The 21,032-nt window shown below is 36.2% G+C and overlaps 1 protein-coding gene across 1 annotated transcript; it reads left to right on the forward strand.

Annotated features, from left to right (window-relative positions):
• Nucleotides 1-927: 927 nt before the first annotated feature.
• LOC114375640 lies at nucleotides 928-2,151 on the forward strand. Its single transcript, XM_028333475.1, has one exon. The coding sequence runs from the start codon at nucleotides 928-930 to the stop codon at nucleotides 2,149-2,151; it is 1,224 nt and encodes a 407-aa protein (XP_028189276.1).
• The last annotated feature ends 18,881 nt before the right edge of the window (nucleotides 2,152-21,032 follow it).

Below are 21,032 nucleotides of genomic sequence, written 5' to 3' on the forward strand. Positions count from 1 at the left end.
GGTGAAATGAATTTCCCGATAATCAAGTATGCACTAAGAGAACAACTTGAAATACATTGAACCGAAATTTAATCAAATTAATGAAAATAATAATAACCTTGACGAATGAATCTAACATAAAAATACCAGTCTCCCCAAACTGTCCAAACGGATAATTCAAGACTAAATACAATGACTAATGCAAACTATCCGCAAGAATCATTGCATTCAATCTCAAACGGGAATCTAAGGTTCACTCAGCATGAACAACAGTTGTGTATATAGCAAATTACATTCATGACATAAAAGAACATACAAAAGGTAAATTTCAAATTATGGTTTTGAGGTTGCTTATGCTTTATTATTGTAGTTGGGTATGTGTGTGTGTGTGTCTATCATGAGGGTGTGTGTGTGTGTGTGTGTGTGTCTTTGTGTGTGATGAGGGTGTGTCTGTGTGTTTGTGTCTTTTTGTGTGATGAGGGTGTGTCTGTGTGTTTGTGTCTTTGTGTGTGATAAGGGTGTGTGTATGAGGGGGGTGTGTGTAAACCAATCATCAGGGTGTGTCTGTGTGTTTGTGTCTTTGTGACTTTACTGTAAGGGCCTTATTTCTTTATTTATGGAGTGTGTGTGTGTGTGTGTGTGTGTGTGTGTGTGTGTGTGTGTGTGTGTGTGTGTGTGTGTGTGTGCGGGTGTGTGTGTGTGTGTGTGTGTGTGTGGGTGTGTGTCTATGTGTATGTGTGTGTGTGTGGGTGTGTGTCTATGTGTATGTGTGTGTGTGGGTGTGTCTTTGTGAAGGGTAGACAGTTGCTCCATGGTGTTCTGGTTGCTAATGAGGTAGTTGAGGAGGAATGTGTGTGTGTGTGTGTGTGGGTGTGTCTTTTTAAAGTGGATTTCGAAAAAGCCTATGATTCAATGTCTTGACAATTCCTTTTTTATATGATGAGAAGAATGGGGTTCCATGATATATGGATTGGATGGAATAAGGGGTGCCTCACATCAGCCTCTATATCTATTCTAGTGAATGGAAGCCCAACCTCTGAATTTAAGCCTCAAAGAGGTTTGAGACAAAGGGATCCTTTGGCCCCCCTACTGTTTGACTTGGTTGCTGAAGGCTTGACAGGAATGATGAGGGAAGCAACAATACAAGATTGCTTCCAAAGCTTCTTCGTGGGAAAGAACAAGGTTCCAGTGAATATCCTCCAATTTGCTGACGACACTATTTTTTTTAGGGAAGGTTCAATGGATAATGTTAAAGTTGTGAAGGCCATTCTTAGAAGCTATGAGATGGTTTTTGGCCTGAGAATCAATTTTGCTAAGAGCCAATTTGGAGCAATTGGGCAATCTGAGGAGTGGTGTTGTATTGCTGCTGATTTCTTAAATTGTGCCATGCTTCATTTTCCCTTTTGTTACCTAGGGTTGCCAATAGGTATCAATCCGAGAAGGAAGGTGGTGTGGGAGCCTATAATTAGGAAATTGGAGCCTAGGTTGAACAAATCGAGCCACAGAAGCATCTCTATGGCTGGCAGAATCACCCTAATTAATGTTGTCTTAACAACATTGCCCTTGTTCTATCTGTCTTTTTTCAGGGCCCCATCTGCAGTGATTAATAGACTAACTTCCATTCAAAGAAACTTTCTTTGGGGTGGCAACTTAGAAGGGAAGAAGATCGCTTGGGTAGCTTGGAGTCAAGTGTGTGCATCTAGAGAAAGGGGAGGATTGGGAATTAAAGACATCAAGGCCCTCAACAATGCTCTTCTAATTAAATGGAAATGGTTCATGTTTCAGCAAACTGATCAACTTTGGAGCCAAATTCTGATTTCGAAGTACAGAGGTTGGAGACGCTTGGAAGAGGGGCCACCAAAGCCACATTTCTCTCACTGGTGGTATGACTTGAGATCCATTAATCAACATCGGAGTATGGCTGAGGTTTCTAAGCAGTTTATTTGGAAGTTGGGAAGAGGAGATCAAATTTTGTTGTGGGAGGACTCTTGGGTTGATGGTGGGATAACTCTTAAAGAAAAATATCTAGAATTATATCGAATTTCCTTACAAAGACTTCAGACAGTAGCAGATTTGGGTTCTTTCTGTGAATCTAGGTGGGAATGGAAGTTCTCTTGGAGGCGAAATTTGTTTGATAATGAAATGGGGATAGCTTCAGCTTTTATTGATTAGACTGCTGCTATCAACCTAAATGATAGGTTTAAGGATACTTGGGTGTGGGGAGTTGCATGTAATGGGATCTTCTCTACCAAAAGTTATGCCTCTGTGGTGGGAATTCAACTCCTGGGTTAGGGAGGACAGAGTTCTTCATTGTAGGCCCATGGATAATTTCCTCCAGCACTCCTCCATAGCAGCCTCGAAGGTTTCCAATAGAAGATGGAAAATATGGTGGATAACAGCTACAAGGTCAATATGGAAGCTCCGCAATGATATCATCTTTCATAATCAGCCTTTTCACATCTCTAAGTTGGTGGATAACAGAAATTTTCTCACTTGGTCCTGGCTGAGGGGGCGGGAAAAGGACTTTAATGTTCCTTTCCATCAATGGTCCTCAACTATGTCTATGGCTTTTAATTAGAGTGTGCTCTGTAGGGTCAGGCTTCTGGTGCTTTGTTGTAGGGCAAATGTATTTCTGTTTTTTGTTCTCTGTTTCAGGAGATCTTTTCTCTTGTGCTATCCTGTAGTACCTCTGGTACTATTTATTGCTTAGTATATATATTAATTTTGCAGTTCAATAAAAAACATATATATAGAGAATACGAGAGAGAAGGGCAGTGGCAGTCATAACTCACTGCTGCCCTGCTGAACAAGCTTACCAACTAAGCTACCAAAAGTAGATAAAAATACAAAAACATTCAACACTAACAATTAACAACTTGGGAGAGTTAAAATCACAGTAAATACTTCAAAGATATCAGTCCAATGAAAGAAAGGTCATGTAGAGAGGCATAGCATAAGTCACAAATATACCAGTAATGCATACAACAACAATTTCAAATTAGTTTTCGAATCAAAGATATAAATACCTGAGTTCGAGGCTTCAGCACAATTGACTTTCCAGCAATGACAGCAGGACCACTTTGAATTTCGAAACAGGAATGACCACAGGATCAACAATGGCTAAAATCGTTCTTCATTGTAGGCCCATGGATAATTTCCTCCAGCACTCCTCCATAGCGTTCTCTTCACATAAGTAAGTTTTGCTTTCAACCTTGGTAGCTGCTACTTTTGCTTATTATTATGGCCTTTTAGCACTCAAAAGTTGTCATAATACTAGTTCTATTACTTGAAAGTGTTTTAGTATCTTTACTGAGTCTCTCTAATTTGGTTAATAAAATTGATTTTTACTGAGACTCTCTAATTTAACTTTCATTTTATTGCTATAGTAAATATTGATTCGGAGAAGAAAAACAATACTTTGGGCATAAAAGTTGTTGCTGGGATAGCAGTTGCTGCTTCTGCTTTAGCTATATAATCAGCATAAAGCCTTAGAACACTACTAAACTGAATAAACCAAGTGCAACTTGTTACTTTTTAATTAGACTCCCCATGATGAAGAATGCATGTTTGCTAGACCCGGCTATATAACTAACCCTTGACAGTTCTCATGTTATGATTCAATCTCAGAGAGAATCTTAGGATTCTTTGAGTGAGCAGAGAGAGGAAGACACCCACCCCTCTAAGAAATGTGGTCAATTCCTTTGGGAACCTTAGTATCTCCAACTCCTATAAACACCTCAAAGTTATCACCTTTCAGTGTTAATTTTAAGAAGCCAACCACCTTTCCATCTCAGGGTTCAACTCCTCCTCGTGAATTCTCTCTCTCCCAATCAGGTACCTAATTTCTTGTTCTTTTTCAAAACTTTGTTGCACTGCTGGATTATGCATGCTTAACTTTTTTTCTTCTTTTATTTATTTTCTATTTAAGGAATCTATTAGATGGGTTGTTGAATTTGTTGTATTAGCAAAGTGTCAGATCCTTTAATTGTTATAAGATGAAGTGGATTAATGGATGGTCATTTGTTAATTTTATCCAATTCTAGGAAGCTGATGAGGTCTGAGAAATTTCAAAGCTGGAGTCAACTTGTCTTCTTAGGAGGATTGACAAGAGAAAATTGTGGAGAAATTGAAGGACAGATGATGGATGAAGGATTAAACTAGCTGATTTTCAATGAGTTTTGACTTGTTGCAGGGAGGCATGATTGTAAAACTGAATCTTTGACATAATATTTAATGCCATTTTAAATATAAGAAAGTCGTAATGCCATTCTAAAAAGTTATTTGGAATCACACATCATTTAGTTCGCATAATCCTAACTCTTAAATTTTTCTTTGATCATCATTGAGGACTGGAACATCATATATAAAGTATGGTTAAACTCTTGTCCAAGTTTCTATTTTCAGTACTACGAATTTTGATTTCACTTAATGCAAAACCATACTCGTTTTGGCCTGATTTATTTAAGGAAGCCAACTATGAGTGGGGACTAGTAATCAAGGAGTGGATACATAGGGTGATGGAATATTTCCCATTTATTGGATCTAGCTCCTCTAAATTAAGCAAATGTTTAAAGTGAGTAAGGGTGGATCCACCCTTTTAATTTTTATATTTCATTATTATAATGTCGTTTTGATTTTGCTCACCTTGCCTCCACCACATGCATGTTTTTTGTCATGTAATGCAGATTTCCACTAGGCGCTTTTCTTGTGTCTTGAAAAACTGTGTCTGTGACTGGGTTTTTGTTCGGTAGGCTTCACTTCTTCAACGTTCCCACTTGCACTAATATTATTCAAAGACCCAAGTAGTAGTAGCATTTGCATTTCCCCCACGCACCCAATGGGTAGAGCCATGAGGTGGTTGAAGGGCCCCTACAACACTGCCTGTGTTCGATGGCTGACAGAATTACTCTAATCAATGATGTCCTAACAGCATTGCCTGTGTTCAATTTGTCTTTTTTCAGGGCCCCTACAGCACTTATTAATAGGCTAACTGCCATTCAAAGGCAATTTCTTTGGGGTGGTAGCTTTGAAGGGAAGAAGATAGCTTCGATAGCTTGGAGACAGGTGTCTGCCTCTAGATATTTGGGAGGTTTGGGGATCAAACACATTAAGGTCCTCAGCAATGCTCTCCTAATTAAATGGAAATGGTTGATGTTTCACCAATCAAGGTTTTGACACTACATTTTTTCTTTTGATGTGTGTTATTTTCAAAATTAGGGACCTCATCTCATTGAAGAAAATCCAATAAATGATTAATGATAATGTTTAAGAGCTTTCAAATTTCAGGCTGACATAGTGGAACAGATTCGAACAACTGGACTCTTCAAACACGTCACAAGGTGGTTGGATTCTGAAAGTTCATGTTGTAATACTTTAGCAAACCTTGGTGACAAAGATATGTTACCAACACTTGCTACCAAGCAGCAGATCTTTTGACTGTTTGTGGTAGCCAAAGCATCTGAAGCTGTAGCCTTAGGGAAGCTGAAAACTCTTACTGAGAGTACCATCAGAGAAAGAGCTTTAACAGCACAGCATAGTTCCATGATCACTATCTCAAAATTTGAGTATGAGTATCTAACAAATCATGCAGCCTCAGTAGAAGAAATTGCTGATAAAAAAGTAGCAGCAGCTGAGGCATGGATTAAAGCTCTCAAGGCCAGCGAGAAGGAAATACCGATGGAAACAAAAATAGCTCAAAGACAACTCAAAGAATCAAAATTGGAGCAAGAGCTGGAGGTTTACACCAAAGAGAAGATGCTTTCAAGAAGAGTTAGTAGTAGTGAGGAGCTTGACAATTGGCCAAGAAAACGCGAGAAGAGTTCATCCAAGAACTTCATAGTTTAATTGCCAAGAGAAAAGTTAATGATTTTAAGTTTTAATTTGATAATTTATTTATTTTAATTTAATTTTCTAACTTAGACTTATATATCTCAATTGTCTTGCCATTGAAATACTATTAAATTTCATCATTTATTTGATAGAGTCGATCTCATAATTTTTTTTGAATAATCCCACTAAATATTTGGTTGATTTACCTTTTATTATCTTTTTCCTTTTCTTCCTAATAGTAAAAACTAAAAACAAAGTTGTGTAAAAGAAAGAGGATGAAAGGTGTGGTGCATAAAACCCCAAACTCAAATATCTTTTCCCCCCCCTTTCCATCATTATTGAAATTGAAATTGTTCTAAACTAGAGTTAAGGTTCAATTTGTAGTATACAACACTTGAGTCCAAAAAAGGCATAACCAACTCATGTAGCAAAGTATTGACCAAGGTCAACACCCACACGGGTGTACGGCTCCTATAATATTAATATATTTAGATGCAAGTAAATTGGAAGACACGCAACCATGAATTGAATCCAGATACACACTACATAGGTGAACAATGAATTATCCTTCAAAAAGCAACTACAAAATATAAAATATACACTACATATTTAAGAAACAGCATACACTATCAGCCTTGTTTACTTTGTGAATTGCTTATCGATATCCTTTAGTAGGGGATTTCTTCATTTTCACTAGAACACTTACAGTTCGGACGAATATATGAACAAGGTTTGGAGATTTTATCAGCTCTTTATCAAAATAGCATGATAATTAAGGCCTAACTTCCCTATTATTCATACTAATCAATATCTTTTTAATTGTCAGCTAGTGTTTCAAGATAGCATGACATCACAATTGCAATTCTCACCAACAAAATCATCAGCACAACAAAGCATACAAAAATATGAAGGAAATGTATCTTCATCAGCTCGTACCTCGATCAAGTCGTACCTCAGTATATGCAAGATTACGTCTAGCTAGTCCAGCAAAGCGACTGATGACGTAGCAAACAAACCTCGTACCTCGATCAGCTGACCACTAGAACCCAATCAAATGTATCTTCTAGCTATAGAGTTCCTGGGAAACAAAAGATTAGAAGGATCTTAGATTACTAATTGTATGATACAAGTATTATGGAGTATCATAGACATAATTCATATGCATATTTTACACTTAGGTGGCACCATCCAGTTTTTAGTTTACAATTACACGAACCCCAGAAAAAGGTGAAGTCCCTTCACTACCGCTTACACAAACTAATAACGATCAATTTGAAGCGACATATGATACATTCACACCCCACACATGCCAAAGACAGTAGCTTTCATGGATGATCTAGCAGTAGCTTTCATGATCTAGCAGTACCTTTCATGGATGACATTACTGTTATTACTATTCAGCACCAGATGCAGGACACCATGGTTTGGAAAACTGATCCTAGTGGTTTTTATTCCACTAAGTCAGCATATAGGCTATTGATGACTTTCAACATACCTGTTCCTGAGAGGAGGATTTTCCAGACTCTTTGGAAGTTAAAACTACCCCCAAGGGCTGGGATTTTCTCATGGAGGCTGATTAAGGATAGGCTCCCCACTAGGAACAATCTGCTTAGGAGAAATGTGCCTATTCAGGATACTATGTGTCCTCTTTGTGGGAGTCAACAGGAGGAAGTTGGTCATCTTTTCTTCAACTGCAAAATGACTATGGGTTTATGGTGGGAATCCATGAGATGGTCTTAGGTCATAGGTGCTCTTTCAGCTGACCCCGCTAGCCATTTTATCCAATTCTGTGATGGCTTTGGTGTAGGGAGAAACCATAGTAGATGGTGTGGGTGGTGGATCGCCTTAACTATTACCATTTGGCAGCATAGGAACTTTTTGCTTTTTCAGGGCACCCCTTTTGACCCTTCCAAAGTGATGGATGATGCTTTATTTCTTGCTTGCTCTTGGTTAAAAGCTAGAGAGAAAGGTTTCAATACTTTATTTAACCATTGGTCTACCAATCTTTCGGAGTCCTTTGGTTAATTTGTATTGCCTCTTTTTGTGGTGGGGCTTTGGTTGGTTTCTGTTTTTGGAAGGTGGCACTTTAGGTGTCTTGTATTTGATCTTTTCAGTACCTCTGGTACTGTTCTGTTTATTAATAATATATATATTTTCTACCTTCCAAAAAAGAAAATTACAAGCATCACTATAATTTTTTTTAAGAACATAATAAAATAAATTAAAATATATAAAAACTAAGCTGAAAAAAAAACACTTATGCGATCTTGGTGTGGTGGAGTTTACTCAGGATATTTTGATTTCCGTGGTGAACCCAAAAAAAGCCCTAGTAGGCATCCATGGAGAGCTTTTTGACACCAACGACAGCTTCTTGTAGACGAGGTCATGACACTGTGGGAAGCAAGTCGACTTCAGATTAGCAAAGGAAGAAGCTTGATGGAACCAAGGGAGACAGTGAACTTGATTTGCATAATAGGAAAGGAAAACATTGTTTATGCTCCCTGTGATTTACAAGGGAAGAGCTCCTGCAGTTGAAAACTTCTAATCATGATGGCCTATGGTGTATCTTGGGTGATTTCAACTCTGTAAGACACCAACATGAAAGAATGAGCTCATCTCAGACAGTGGGTAATTCCACTATCATATCTGATTTTAATTCCTGGATTTCAGATATGGCTTTAGAGGAGGTTAGGTCTATTGGGAGAAAATTCACTTGGTGTAGACCTAATGGTAGTGTCATGAGCAAATTGGACAGGTTTCTTTTATCTGATGACTGGCTGTCTCAATGGCCAGATACTACCCAATTTATGTTGGAAAGGGATTTCTGTGATCATTGCCCTATCCTTTTGAGGTCTAGAATAATTGATTGGGGGCCTAAAACCTTCAAGATCATGGACTGGTGGCTGAAGGATAAGGGTTTCCAGAATCTGGTGCCTCACAAATGGGGCAATTATCAACCTTGTGGATGGGGAGATTATGTCCTGAAGCAAAAGCTAAAGTTCATTAAAGTTTGCATAAGGCAGTGGAGCTTATCCAATGGTGTTATTATTGCTAGAAAAATCCAGAATTTAAAGAGGGAGTTGAACATTTTGGAGGCAGGTATTAATGATAGAACCTTGTCTCAAGCTGAAGTGGAGCTCAAGAAATACCTTCAGGATCAGCTCTGCAATGCAGCTTATGCTTTTGAATCCATGCTGAGACAAAAGGCCAGACTGAAGTGGTTAAAAGAAGGGGACAACAATTCTAACTATTTTCTAGACTGATTAATCATAGAAGGAGGCACAATGCTATTCAAGGTCTGATCATAGATGGTGTGTTGGTCCATGAGCCTAGCAGTGTTAAAAATGCAGCTTTATATCATTTCAAAGATAGAATTTCTGAGGAGAATTTTAATAGGCCAACCCTGGATGGTGTTCAATTTCCTTCCCTTGGCCAAAGAGATAAAGAAAGCCTTTTTCTTATCTTGGAATTCCAGTAGGGACGAGTTCTAAAAGCTGGAGTGTTTGGCAGCCTATCATCAGCAAGTTTGAGGCCAAGTTTGCAAAATAGAAGCAAAGATGTCTCTCTATGGGTGGAAAAATAACCCTCATTAACTCTGTTTTAACAGCTTTACCCATTTACTTGTTGTCTTTTTTCAGAATCCCTAAAAAAGTGGTGCATAAGATAGTCTCTATTCAGAGAAACTTTCTTTACAAAAACCTTGACTAATATCAAGCATCTTATAACATCTAAGGAGTTATTTACTTTCAAAAAAGCAAAATTAATTAGCAGATACGAACCTTCAACTATACAGATTATTGAGGTTCTTATTCAGATAGCAAAGAATTAGGAAATTGATCTATCCATCAATTTTGCTGCAAAAATAGCTACAAAATCTAAGCAGAACCTCAGAAAAGCAATCATGGCTCTTGAAGCATGCAATGCACACAAGTAAACTTCTGACTGACAACATATTTATTTTAACATTTCTAGAAAATTCTCTATAGTGACTAAATGGGGCACTATGATGGGCAGCTATCCTTTTTCTGAAGAATAACCAATTCCGGTTGGATGGGAGGAGATTGTAATAGAAGTTGCTACAGAGATCCTAGCTGATCCATCATTTTCACGGCAAGAAACTTCTCTTTCTATGTTATGTTCTATAAGGGAGAATGAGAAGCTAATAACATCTTATTATTTGGGTTCTGAATACAACTAAGTTGCTTTACTTCTATTCTTTATAAGACTGGCTTATTTGAAGGCAGCAACAATATCAGTAGAATCATTTTGTAACTTTAAAATTGTCGATCAGATTATGGATTAAGTTTTTAATTTGAATTTTGTTATTGTTTTATCAGCTTACTCTCAATACGAGGGAAATTTCAAATGCTTCTGTTGGATTTTGTCCACCCGAAATTGATTCTCCAGGTAATGAATAAGAGTCCATAAATAATTTATTCAACTAACCAAAATACTAGTGCATATTATACATTATGTTCAAAAAAGCAGAAACTCATGGAACATCTCCTAAAAAGAATTGAGGCCAGCTTAAGAAGGGAGCTTTACTACTGGCATGCTTATTATGTGAGTTTCTCCCTCCATAATCTAGATAACCCCTTCACCCCAATTTTATGTTTATTTCTTTTGGTAAATTAGTAACCAAAGTCTATAATGAACAGGACAGAAGACTCCCACCAGAAATAACAGCTTTACTAAAGTTAGAAGGTAAGCATAGTGACCCTTCTAATCACATTTAAGCTAGCCATATAGATTTTCCTAGCAGAAATAAAATAATATTAGACTAATATGCACAATATTGAAGGGGTGTAACTCAATTGGTTGAACAGTGTCTAAACCCCTTAGTACTATCTTTGATTCTAAGGATAAAAGAAAAGACTAATATGCAACATGATTTCCCTCAATAACCTACTGAGACTTGCTGTTTTGGGTGTAGTATTATTGACTAATATGTTCTTCTCTGCAGAATTCGTGGCCAAGTTCATGAGCATGTGCAGAAAAAACTCTAGCAGTCGGAAATATGTGTAGATTAACATGGATGCCATTAGAGGATGAATCCTTACTCAGACACAATTAAGAATGTCAACATCATATTCATATGAGCAGCACTAATGAATGTTTTAATTGGTAGAAGAACATGATTTTGTATCCCATTTGGAAAGAAAAATATTTTAGTAGAGATCAGAAAGGAAAGTACTTAAATCAGATTCTGTTTCATTCGCAGAACGTATGCATAAAGTATTTAATATTGTTCAAACTAGGACTGTCTAACTGTGGAACCAGCAGACATATGTATCAGTCAAGGTTTTTGTATCAGTAGAGGCTACAATAGTGTGCAGGGCAACATATGTATATTTAATTTATTCCTTACTTTGGTTCTCCTTTAGACTACGACTGTCTGACTGTGGAACCAGCAGTAAGGTCTAATATATATGTATATCAGTACCTCAGGTACTGCATTTTATCTATCTAATATATTATCATTTTCGATCAAAAAAAAATGAAAGAGCAAAGGGTTGCAGACAACAGCATAGGTAGTTGTTGGGTGAGGAAAAGAACAACATTAATTGAACTAAAAGCTATCTTTTTATTGGCTCAGCTTCAACAGGGCTTCATGCGTTATTATTCGGTTTCTTTTTACGAGTGAAGAACATGGCCTATTGAAAGCTGAGAAAAATATAGAATGACACTGGTTTCATTCATTGGCTAGGAGTTAAACTAAGAAGGCAGCAAAGGAGGGTAAAACAGTTGCAGAGCGCAGAGGAAGTTAGGGAGGTTTTGATGCAATCCTACCCCGCAAGGGCATTGGATAGAAGACTCCAAGTAGACTGGGCCAGAGATCCAAGGGAAGGCCCTAGGGTTCTCATGATCCTTAGGGTAGATTTTTGAGCCCATGGGCTAAGTATGAGCCCGCTTATCTTTTTAAATATTAGAATAGGTCTCTTCCTTCGTTTAGGCCTTGTATTTTGGCCATTCTAGTAGTATAGGGTTTTAGCCTTGTATTTCGAGGCATTTTGAGTAGTCTTTGTAGTAGGGACTTTTTTTGTATTTTCATGTATTTAGTCATGGGGGTGAGCTTAGCTATTATAGGGGGTGTGTAGCTAAGTTCTAGCTTCTCATCTCAAGGAGGTGAGCTTAGCTATTAGAGAGGTGTGTGTAGCTAAGCTCTAGCTTCTTTAGGAATCTTTTCAAGGAAGCTTCTCAAGGAGGTGAGCTTAGTTATTAGAGGGGTGTGTGTAGCTAAGCTCTAGCTTCTCAAGGAAGTTTTCTCATAGAAACTTCTCAAGGAAGTTTTCTCAAGAAAGCTTCTCAAGGAAGCTACCTAGTCTATAAATAGAAACATGTGTAACACTTGTTGTAACTTTGATGAATGAGAGTCTTGTGAGACACAACTCAAAGTTCAACTTCTCTCTCTTTTTCTTCCTTCAATTTCATGCTCCCCCCTCTCTCTTTCTCTCCCTCTTTCTTTTCCTCCATTGAAGCATCCTCTCCAAGCTTCTTATCCAAGGCTCATCTTGGTGGTGAAGCTCCTTCTTCCATGGCTTATTCCCTAGTGGATGGCGCCTCCTCTCACCTATTCTCCTTTGTCTTCCGCTGCATCTCCATGGTGGAAAATCACCATTGAAGGACCTCATTGAAGCTCAAAGATCCAATCTCCATAGAAGCTCCACAAGCAAGCTTCCATCAGGTTTGGGGTGTCGTGAGCAACAACAAACAACAATAGTAGAACTGCCAAGGTTGAAAACTACTGGAACACGGTGCATGTGTCTAGAAGTAGGAAGTCGTACAAGAAAAACAAAACAGAACAAAAGATGAGGGAAGAAAACTCATTCTCAATCACTCAAGCACTTTGGAAAAGTCATGGACTATTGTGGGAAAAAAAGTGATAGAACCGGTGTCATTCAAAAGCATATGGCATGAAGGGTGGGGTTAATAAATCAAGCTTTATCAAAAAAGAACATTTATGAACTAAGGACCATAACAGTGTGCCTTTGAGATAGAGAAGCATCTACATAGCCTTTATGAAAGTGTATATATTCATTCATATATAGAAAGCCACACACACAAAAGGATGTATCATACACACTAAAATTTTCAACTGCATTGCCAACTTCTCCTAACAGTGGACCTAGTAGTTAGTTAAGTGGCTATTCATTAGCCCACCACGGCAATAAAATGCTACTTTATCTTCCATCAAACTGTAAACTTCAAAGTGAACTTAATTCTTTTACATACTATTAGCCTTGATGATAATGATCAATTGAACCAAAAGACAATTTGTTTATGACTATATCTGACCCTAGTCCTACATATAATTGAATCTATGTTACAAATTTCCCTAAAATAAGCTTACTCTAGCTTATGCCACATCATATTTATGCTATGGTAACTTAATGCGTGCAGACACCACAATATAAGTTATATATCAAACAAATTTATATGGAAGGCATTTGGAAAATTTGTGACATACCAAACAAGTGCCCCAAACTCCAAAATAATTGTAAGAAGTGTCAGTAACTTGTTATGAACCTGCTTAATGCAAAATAATGAGATAGTGAGATAAATTACTCACAATAATAGGATCCTTATCACTAGTTATCTCTACTGGTGCTCCAAGCAGTCTATAGATTTAAAAGAGACAAACTTCAACATGTTTCCTAAGTAAACTACAAATGAAAAAGAAACCAAGCTTACCTCGAACCCAAACAGTGACAATGGCAGTGAGATCTAACAAAATGGCATCAAACTTTAAGCTTTCCTCGTACCTCAATCAGCAATACTGCAACTAAAGACGTATTATTATTATTATTATTATTATTATTATTATTATTATTATTATTATCATCAATAAAACATGAACACCCACGGAAACTTAGCATACACGAAGTTGACCTACGTACCTCGCGGAGAAAGCTTTGAGCTTTGAGCACCCACGAGTGTTTCAGCACCCTAGTAGCAACACTGTATGTTGGGTTTTCTTCGAGCCAGACTTTCAAGAACAGTGTAAGGGGTTCTGTGGGTTCGAGCGAGGACAATGTGGGTTTTCCGGCAGTGTAGGGGGTTTTGTGGGTTCGAGCGAGGACAATGTGGGTGTCGAGGGAGCGGTTTCCGGCAGATTTCAGGCAGGAGGAGAAAGAGAAGAGCGATTTCAGGCAGGAGGATGACAAAGAGAAGAGGGAGGGAAAGGTTTTCGAGCGCGCGGGGCTTGTGAAATCTCAAGTTTTAACTTATAAACATAACAACATCGATTTTTTTATGGATAACCGACGTTAACTAAATATAGTTAGCATCGGTTTTGTAAAAACCGATGTTAACATCAAATAGATTACATCGATTTTTTAACAACCCGATGTTAAAATCAACTCCTTAACAAAGACTTTCTCAAAACCGATGTTAACTCTATGAAGTTAACATTGGTTTTGCCGAAACCGATGTTACCATATTCATCTTAACATCATGTTAGCATCGGTTTTTTTAAATAACTGATGTTAACATGAAGTAGTTAACATCGGTTTTGCTAAAATCGATGTTAAGTAACTCCATTTAATTACAAAAATATCACTACGTTTTCGTTAACATCGGTTTTTGCAATAACCGATGTTAATAGGACGATGTAGAAAGCCTTTTTTTTAGTAGTGTTGAATCAGTATTATCTTAATTAGCAAGAGACAACTAACATTATTAATTAATCTGAGTCACGCTTCATGACTAGGCAAAACACACAAAGGATCCTATTTATAGCGGACAACTGTGTTTAGAGAACAACTAAATAATGGGGAATTTATGAGGACATGGAGATATTTAAATGTATTAAATGTATGTATAATTTATAAATAGCCTATGTTAACATATTGAAAAAAATAAAAAAAATGAAAGGCCACGGTAAGTTTTCAATAAAATAAATACTAATATAAAAGAGGTTAATATAATCAACTAAAAAAATATACATGTAACTTAAATACATGCAGTAAATAACATGTCTATAAAAGGGAGAAAGAAGTCAAAAAAAGTTTAGTGTCCATTTCTTGTCAGATGATTTATGCATGTGGCTAACAAACCTTAGCTATATCTAACCGTAAAGCCCGCAATTTGGAGAAGGGAGAGAAGCAGCAGTAGTATTGATAAGGAATAATACCATTAAGTCTTGTATGGAGGAAGGAGACCACATTAGGGAGAATCTGGACGACAATTAAATGGCCGGTGATAGCTAAGTTGGGGATTTGACTAAGGTAATTAAAGACTAATAGACAATGGTTGTGTCGTTGTCATCGTCATGCTGGGTAATATATTACATGCCATGTATGTATTTATTCGGGGTCATGTAGCCAAGCTTATTTATATTTATTTTATATTAGGGCATATCTTCAATGATGTTTTTAAATTAGACTTTTATTTAGAAGAGACAAAGATAAAAACCATCCCCCAAAACCCCACTCCCTAAGTTGTTCTCAATTATGTGGATCCATGCAACTCTAATTTGCTAACTTCGGGGTTAGCGATAAAAATATGCAACAAGTAGGTAAACACATACTTTATTTAATTTACGTTCTATTAGATTTCATAAAGAAATAAATAGAAAATTCCTTTAAAAATATGTTAATTGATGAATACTGATTATAAGAAGATCAAAAGAGTGCTTGTATTTGTCCAAATTCCAAATAAACAATTTCCAATTTAGAAATTATATAACGTGGCTTCGAGTATATATAGCCCTTAATTTTTGGGGGCAGTTTTTATTTAGAAAAATGCATAACGTGGCTTCAATTGAGCATCAAATTATAAGGATTTCCTGAATGCTTCCATTAGTATAATTATTGATTATTGTTGAAATGTTTCTATCGGTTCTAATTCTGGACTTATATTTTATTTTAATACATAGTGCTGAATGAGTATATATGGAGAGCTTTGTTCTTTCAATCGCCATTTTGTATATTTTCTTACTCTTCTTTTGGTATGGGAATTATTTTACGCGTTAAGTATTCAATTCAATTCCAGTCTTATTGTATTGTATAAATACTTGTTAGTTTTTTATTTCCATTGCATATCGTATTGAGTGATATTATATAAAATGGAATAGCACAACATCCATATTCGGTTTATATTTTGTAATTGACTGTTTAATATAGTGAATTTTTCCACAGAAATTTATTATATGAATTTTTCATGATCCATTAAGATAAGACAATTAAGTTAGTCTCTTAAATAGCCCAAAGGTAACATGAGCTTTTATTTATTTCTTTTGCTCTTATTATAGTTCAATCTTTGATTATCTCTAATGACAAAAATGAAGTTCCCATGTTGACTGGTGACAACGATAAGGAATGGAAAGATAGAGTTTTTTTCCATTTGAGTGTTGCTGATCTTGACTATGTTCTCTGTAGGGATGGGCCAGCTGAGCTTACTAATATTAGCACTCTAGATGAAATTATACTATATGAGTGATGGGAAAGATCTAACCGTCTTTCAATCTTCTTCATCAGACACGTATTTCTATTAGTATCTGTGGTTCAATTCCAGAATGCTAAAAGTTTGAGGATTTCTTGAAAGCCATAGATCAACAATTTGAAACCTCTGATAAGGCTATGACAAACACCCTCATGGCAAGCACTACTACAAAAAAGTGATTCTACAACACTGCATCAAGGGCAGTTCCAGAAAATCATCGTCTTAAAAAATGCAGTGGTATTTTTGTAGATAATCGCAAATTTTCAAAGACGGTTCTTGCAAAATCATCTTTAAAACTTCTTTTCAAAGATGATTTTTGTCAAAACTGTCTTTAAAATTAGATACTCAAAGTTGATTTTAGAAAGGAACCATCATGGGCCTTCTTTTTCATTTATACTCATTGTCGTTCCTCTTCTCTCGTGTTAATGTACCTATCTTGTGCATGTTCCTCTCCTCTTGCAGAGTTCCTCGTCTCCCAAATTCCTCAATCATGAAATCCCAACTGACGAGGCTGCCCAAACCCGCCGTAGACTACGACAGTGTCGAAGTCGTCGCAAATTTAATTGCTCCACGTCGGCAATGACTTCAGATCAAAAGACAAAGTCATCAGAGGCTTTCTCTGAATGTGAAATCAGATCTATTTCCAACGATTTTGTCATTGTTCTCTCAGTTCGATTTGGTGACAAGCTCGTGTTGATCTCGCAATAGAGCCCTAAACTCACATGCCTCAAGCTCAATGCATGTCGCAAGCCACCGACGCTAGAAAGAAAGCATTCGCGAAGAACTGCAAGGGATGGAAAAAGCTCTATTGCGGATCGTGCACATTCGGATCCAAAGGCATGAACATGGTAGTTGACAAGTGCACCACGCTGGAGGAGCTCTTTGTCAAGTGCCTCCGTGGAATCATCGATGCGGCAGTGGCAGAGCTGATTGGTCCCGACATGGTTGCGGCGTCACTGAAACTTTGTTTCAAACTTTCCAGTCATTATAGGGACCCTGGGACTCTTGATATTCGGAAAAACTTTGTTGGTTTCTTTAATTGGAAGAGCTTTTGGTATTTCTCTCATTTTTGCTATCAGAGTGGGTATTCTTTTTGCTCTGGGAGGACAATTTGCATTTGTGGCTTTTGGTGAAACTATTAATTAGGTTTTTGCCCTTGAAAAATTGTTTTGCTTTCTTAGAGTTCTCTAGATTATAAATAACTATTATATTTATTTAAAATAAATCATTTTGCTTTTGTTGTTTATGACACTATGCATCTTGATATTTTTAACTTCAACTTTTTTTTTAAGGTCTATGATTATGGTCAACTTTCTTGGAAAATAATTTGTTAAATGGATTAATAATTGTGAATGTATGAATACCGGGTTTTGATGATGCCAAAGTAGAATCAAACAAGGTTACTTACAAGGTTATTTCAACAAACATTCAAAGGTTAAGCATTGCTTCAAGATTAATTCAAAGGTTAAGCATTGCTTCACGATTAATTCAAGGTCAAGCAAACAAGATCAAGAAAAAGTAAGGCCTCAAACAATCTCATCGGTTGATCAAGCTTTTTCCTCAAAACACATTGTTTCCAACATCCAAGGCTTTGCTAATCGATTACCAGGCAGTGTAATCAATTACCAGAAGATAATTTTGAAGCAAAGGATTTAAAAAGGGTTTTAAATTTGAATTTTGAATCATGTAATCGATTACCAAATGTTTGTAATTGATTACCAGCAACAACACTTCAGAAAACACTTTGAAAAGACATGACCCTTCAAAATATAACTGTGTAATCGATTACCAGAAACCTGTAATTGATTACCAGTGAAGAATTTCATAAAAAGCTTTTTGAAAAGACACATCTCTTCAAACCATTTTGAAAAGACACGAAGGGCTTATATATATGTGTGTCTGACTTCAAAAAGCAAGAGAGAGATATTTTAAGAGAACTTCATTGTGAAATGCTCTCTCAATAACTCTTGGGCAAACACTTGCAAATCTATTGAGAGTTCATCCAAGAACATCAAATTGTATTATTCACTCTAAAGGAGAGAAATCTTTCTGTTCATCTTAGAAAGTAAGTTGTAATCAAGAGATTGGTTGTCTCTTGTGAGTTTACTAAGCATAAGGGAAATGGATTCCTTGGGTGTTTCGAAGTTGTAAAAAGGTTTTTTACAAAGTTAGTGGAAATCTCAAGTGGGTTGCTTGAGGACTGGATGTAGGCACGAGAAGTGGCTGAACCAGTATAAATTGAGTTTGTATTTCTCTCTTCCCTTATCTCGTTTATTTTATTGCAATCAATTTTTTCTTGCACGTTTAAAAGAATATTGTTAAATTGATTGCTTATTGTTCTTCTTTTGCATTCTAAGCCAATCATTTAAAAAAGGGGATTAAAATTTTGTTAGTGGGAATTTTGAAACTTAGTTCACCCTCTCCCCTCTTAAGTTATTGAGGCCACTTGTCCAACAATAATATGTTATCACCATTCACCAACCAAGTGTTAATAAAATTGGGTTATCTCTGGCTATTATTTTGACATTTTATAACTCAATAAGCTTTTAGGTGCAATGTCATTTGTTTTTGCATTGCCTAGACATCCATGGGGCCTTTCACATTTTTTCCTCATTGAAATTTAATTTTCTATAAAAACTAACATTTTTTCTATTCGATACTTATGTAGGGCATAGTGTCTTCCCAGATATCCTTTTTACTGTTTCTTGTTGTGGGAATTTCAATGGCTCTCACTCCATGGCTAGCTGAAGGAGGTCAGCTCCTTGCTTCCTATTTTTAGTTACATGATGTTCGAAGTTTATTACCTATGGAAAGTGAGGTAAGATCAGTTATTGACAATGATTTATAATAACTACAAAAGGCTATGAAATTTATAGCTATAGAACTACTATTGTTGGTGGACTGAGTGTTGTCTTTTTAATTTTACAACTCAATGAAAGGATTGTATGTTGTGTTGCATGAGATAGCAAGTCTTGCCACAAGTGTACAATGTAGCTAGGTAGTATCTACTATCTGCAAATAGTAGTAAAAAAAGATAGAGAAATCCTTTCTCACACCCAGGATATGATTTTTCTCTTTAAAAGTTATCATTTTCCACCCAGAAAAAATTCATAAATTTGTTTAGGTCTCATTGACCATGTGAGTCCCATTGAGAATCAAATGGAAGCAATAAGAAAAGGCATGCAATCTTTGATTTAGTATTAGAGAAACTAGAGGTAATATAAGTGAACAATTTCAAAGCCAGCCAAGGCAATTAACTTTTCCACAAGGTCAGTCAATTACAACCAAGAAAGCACTCATTGTCTTTTGCTGTGCCTTTTATTTTTTTTGTCAAGCACATCTATTTCTTACATTTGAAATATTATTATTTTGTATGCTCTTTTAACCATCTGATTGACTTTTTCCAATTATTTAATCATATTTATTATCTCCTATTTAGTCTAGTTTAGCCTTAAGAGATTCTACACTAGTGTTTCCTATGATTTTGTTTGTAGACAATGGATGTAGTTAGACCATATTGATTCAGCATTTGTTATTTTTACTTAGATTTGACATGTAAAATTAGTTATTAATTTCATTTTGGAGGACATCTTTTACAAACAGATGATATGCAAAATCATATCATTGTCTGTGGATTTGGGCCAATTGGGCAGGTGAGTTCTTTCTTTCTTTGTTTAATTAATTACTTTTACTAATTTATCATTTTTTTTATTTCTAGATCATTGCACAACTTCTTTCCGAGAAACTTATTCCTTATGTTGCACTAGATGTGAGAAGGTAACTCAATACTAATTTAAAAATATTGTTTTTCTTGTTATTGTATATTAAATAACATTCTTTCATGAATGATTTTGTAACTATTAAGTGGTTTTTAAGATTAATGTATCTTATTTATGTTGAAAAAGAAAACATTACTGGACAAAATTATAATTGTTAAATGATATTCTAAACTCTACCTCCCAATGGAAAAAAGAAAAGACAAGTAAGATATTGTGTCTCTTTCTTTATGCATGAGGTATCTAGATGTGTTGTTTGCTTGTGCATTAGTTTATGACTTGGAGGCATTAAAAGCTTCACGGAAAAATAAATTGATTTTGCTGTCTTTCTCAATACTTGAATAAAGATAAATCCCCAGATTGGTTGGTTCCTTGCTAAATAATGGAGGTGCTTAGTGACTAGGATGGAAAAATCTTTGGATGATTATCAAGATTATCTTATAGTTTCCTCCTAAGATGTGTAAACTACCATATATCATGTAACCAGTCTTCATATTTACCAATGTCTTTAGTGATAGAGTGACAATTAGACATTCCCCGGATCTCATTGTGTACTTTGGAGATGCTGGTAGTCAAGAGGTAGTGCATATGACTTCAGTACTTGAGCTTGCATACATGTTCATTACTTGACTGTTTTGTAATGCATGATAAGGTTCTACATAAGGTTGGGGCTGAAAGGGCAAGTGTTGCTACGATAACTCTAGATTCCCCTGAAGCAAATTGGTGACTCTACTTTGATATTGATGGCAAAATTGACTTAATGCTAGAAATGTGAGGTTTTTATTGTTTAGTAGCTCAAGCAAGCGTGATCTTGTTTGATAACAAAGCTCCAAAAGTATAATTTCTCCATGTGCATTTGGTTAGATATAATGTACATATATGTGTTAGAAACTAATTGTATCATAAATTTATATACTAGGCTTCATCTTGTGGTGATTCCTCTGTTTGCTTCATACACATAATTTATTCTAGAGTAGATCCTCTTGTGGTGCTGTCTTGTACTAG

The sequence above is a fragment of the Glycine soja genome, chromosome 2 (assembly GCF_004193775.1).
Source record: "Glycine soja cultivar W05 chromosome 2, ASM419377v2, whole genome shotgun sequence".
NCBI lineage: Eukaryota > Viridiplantae > Streptophyta > Magnoliopsida > Fabales > Fabaceae > Glycine > Glycine soja.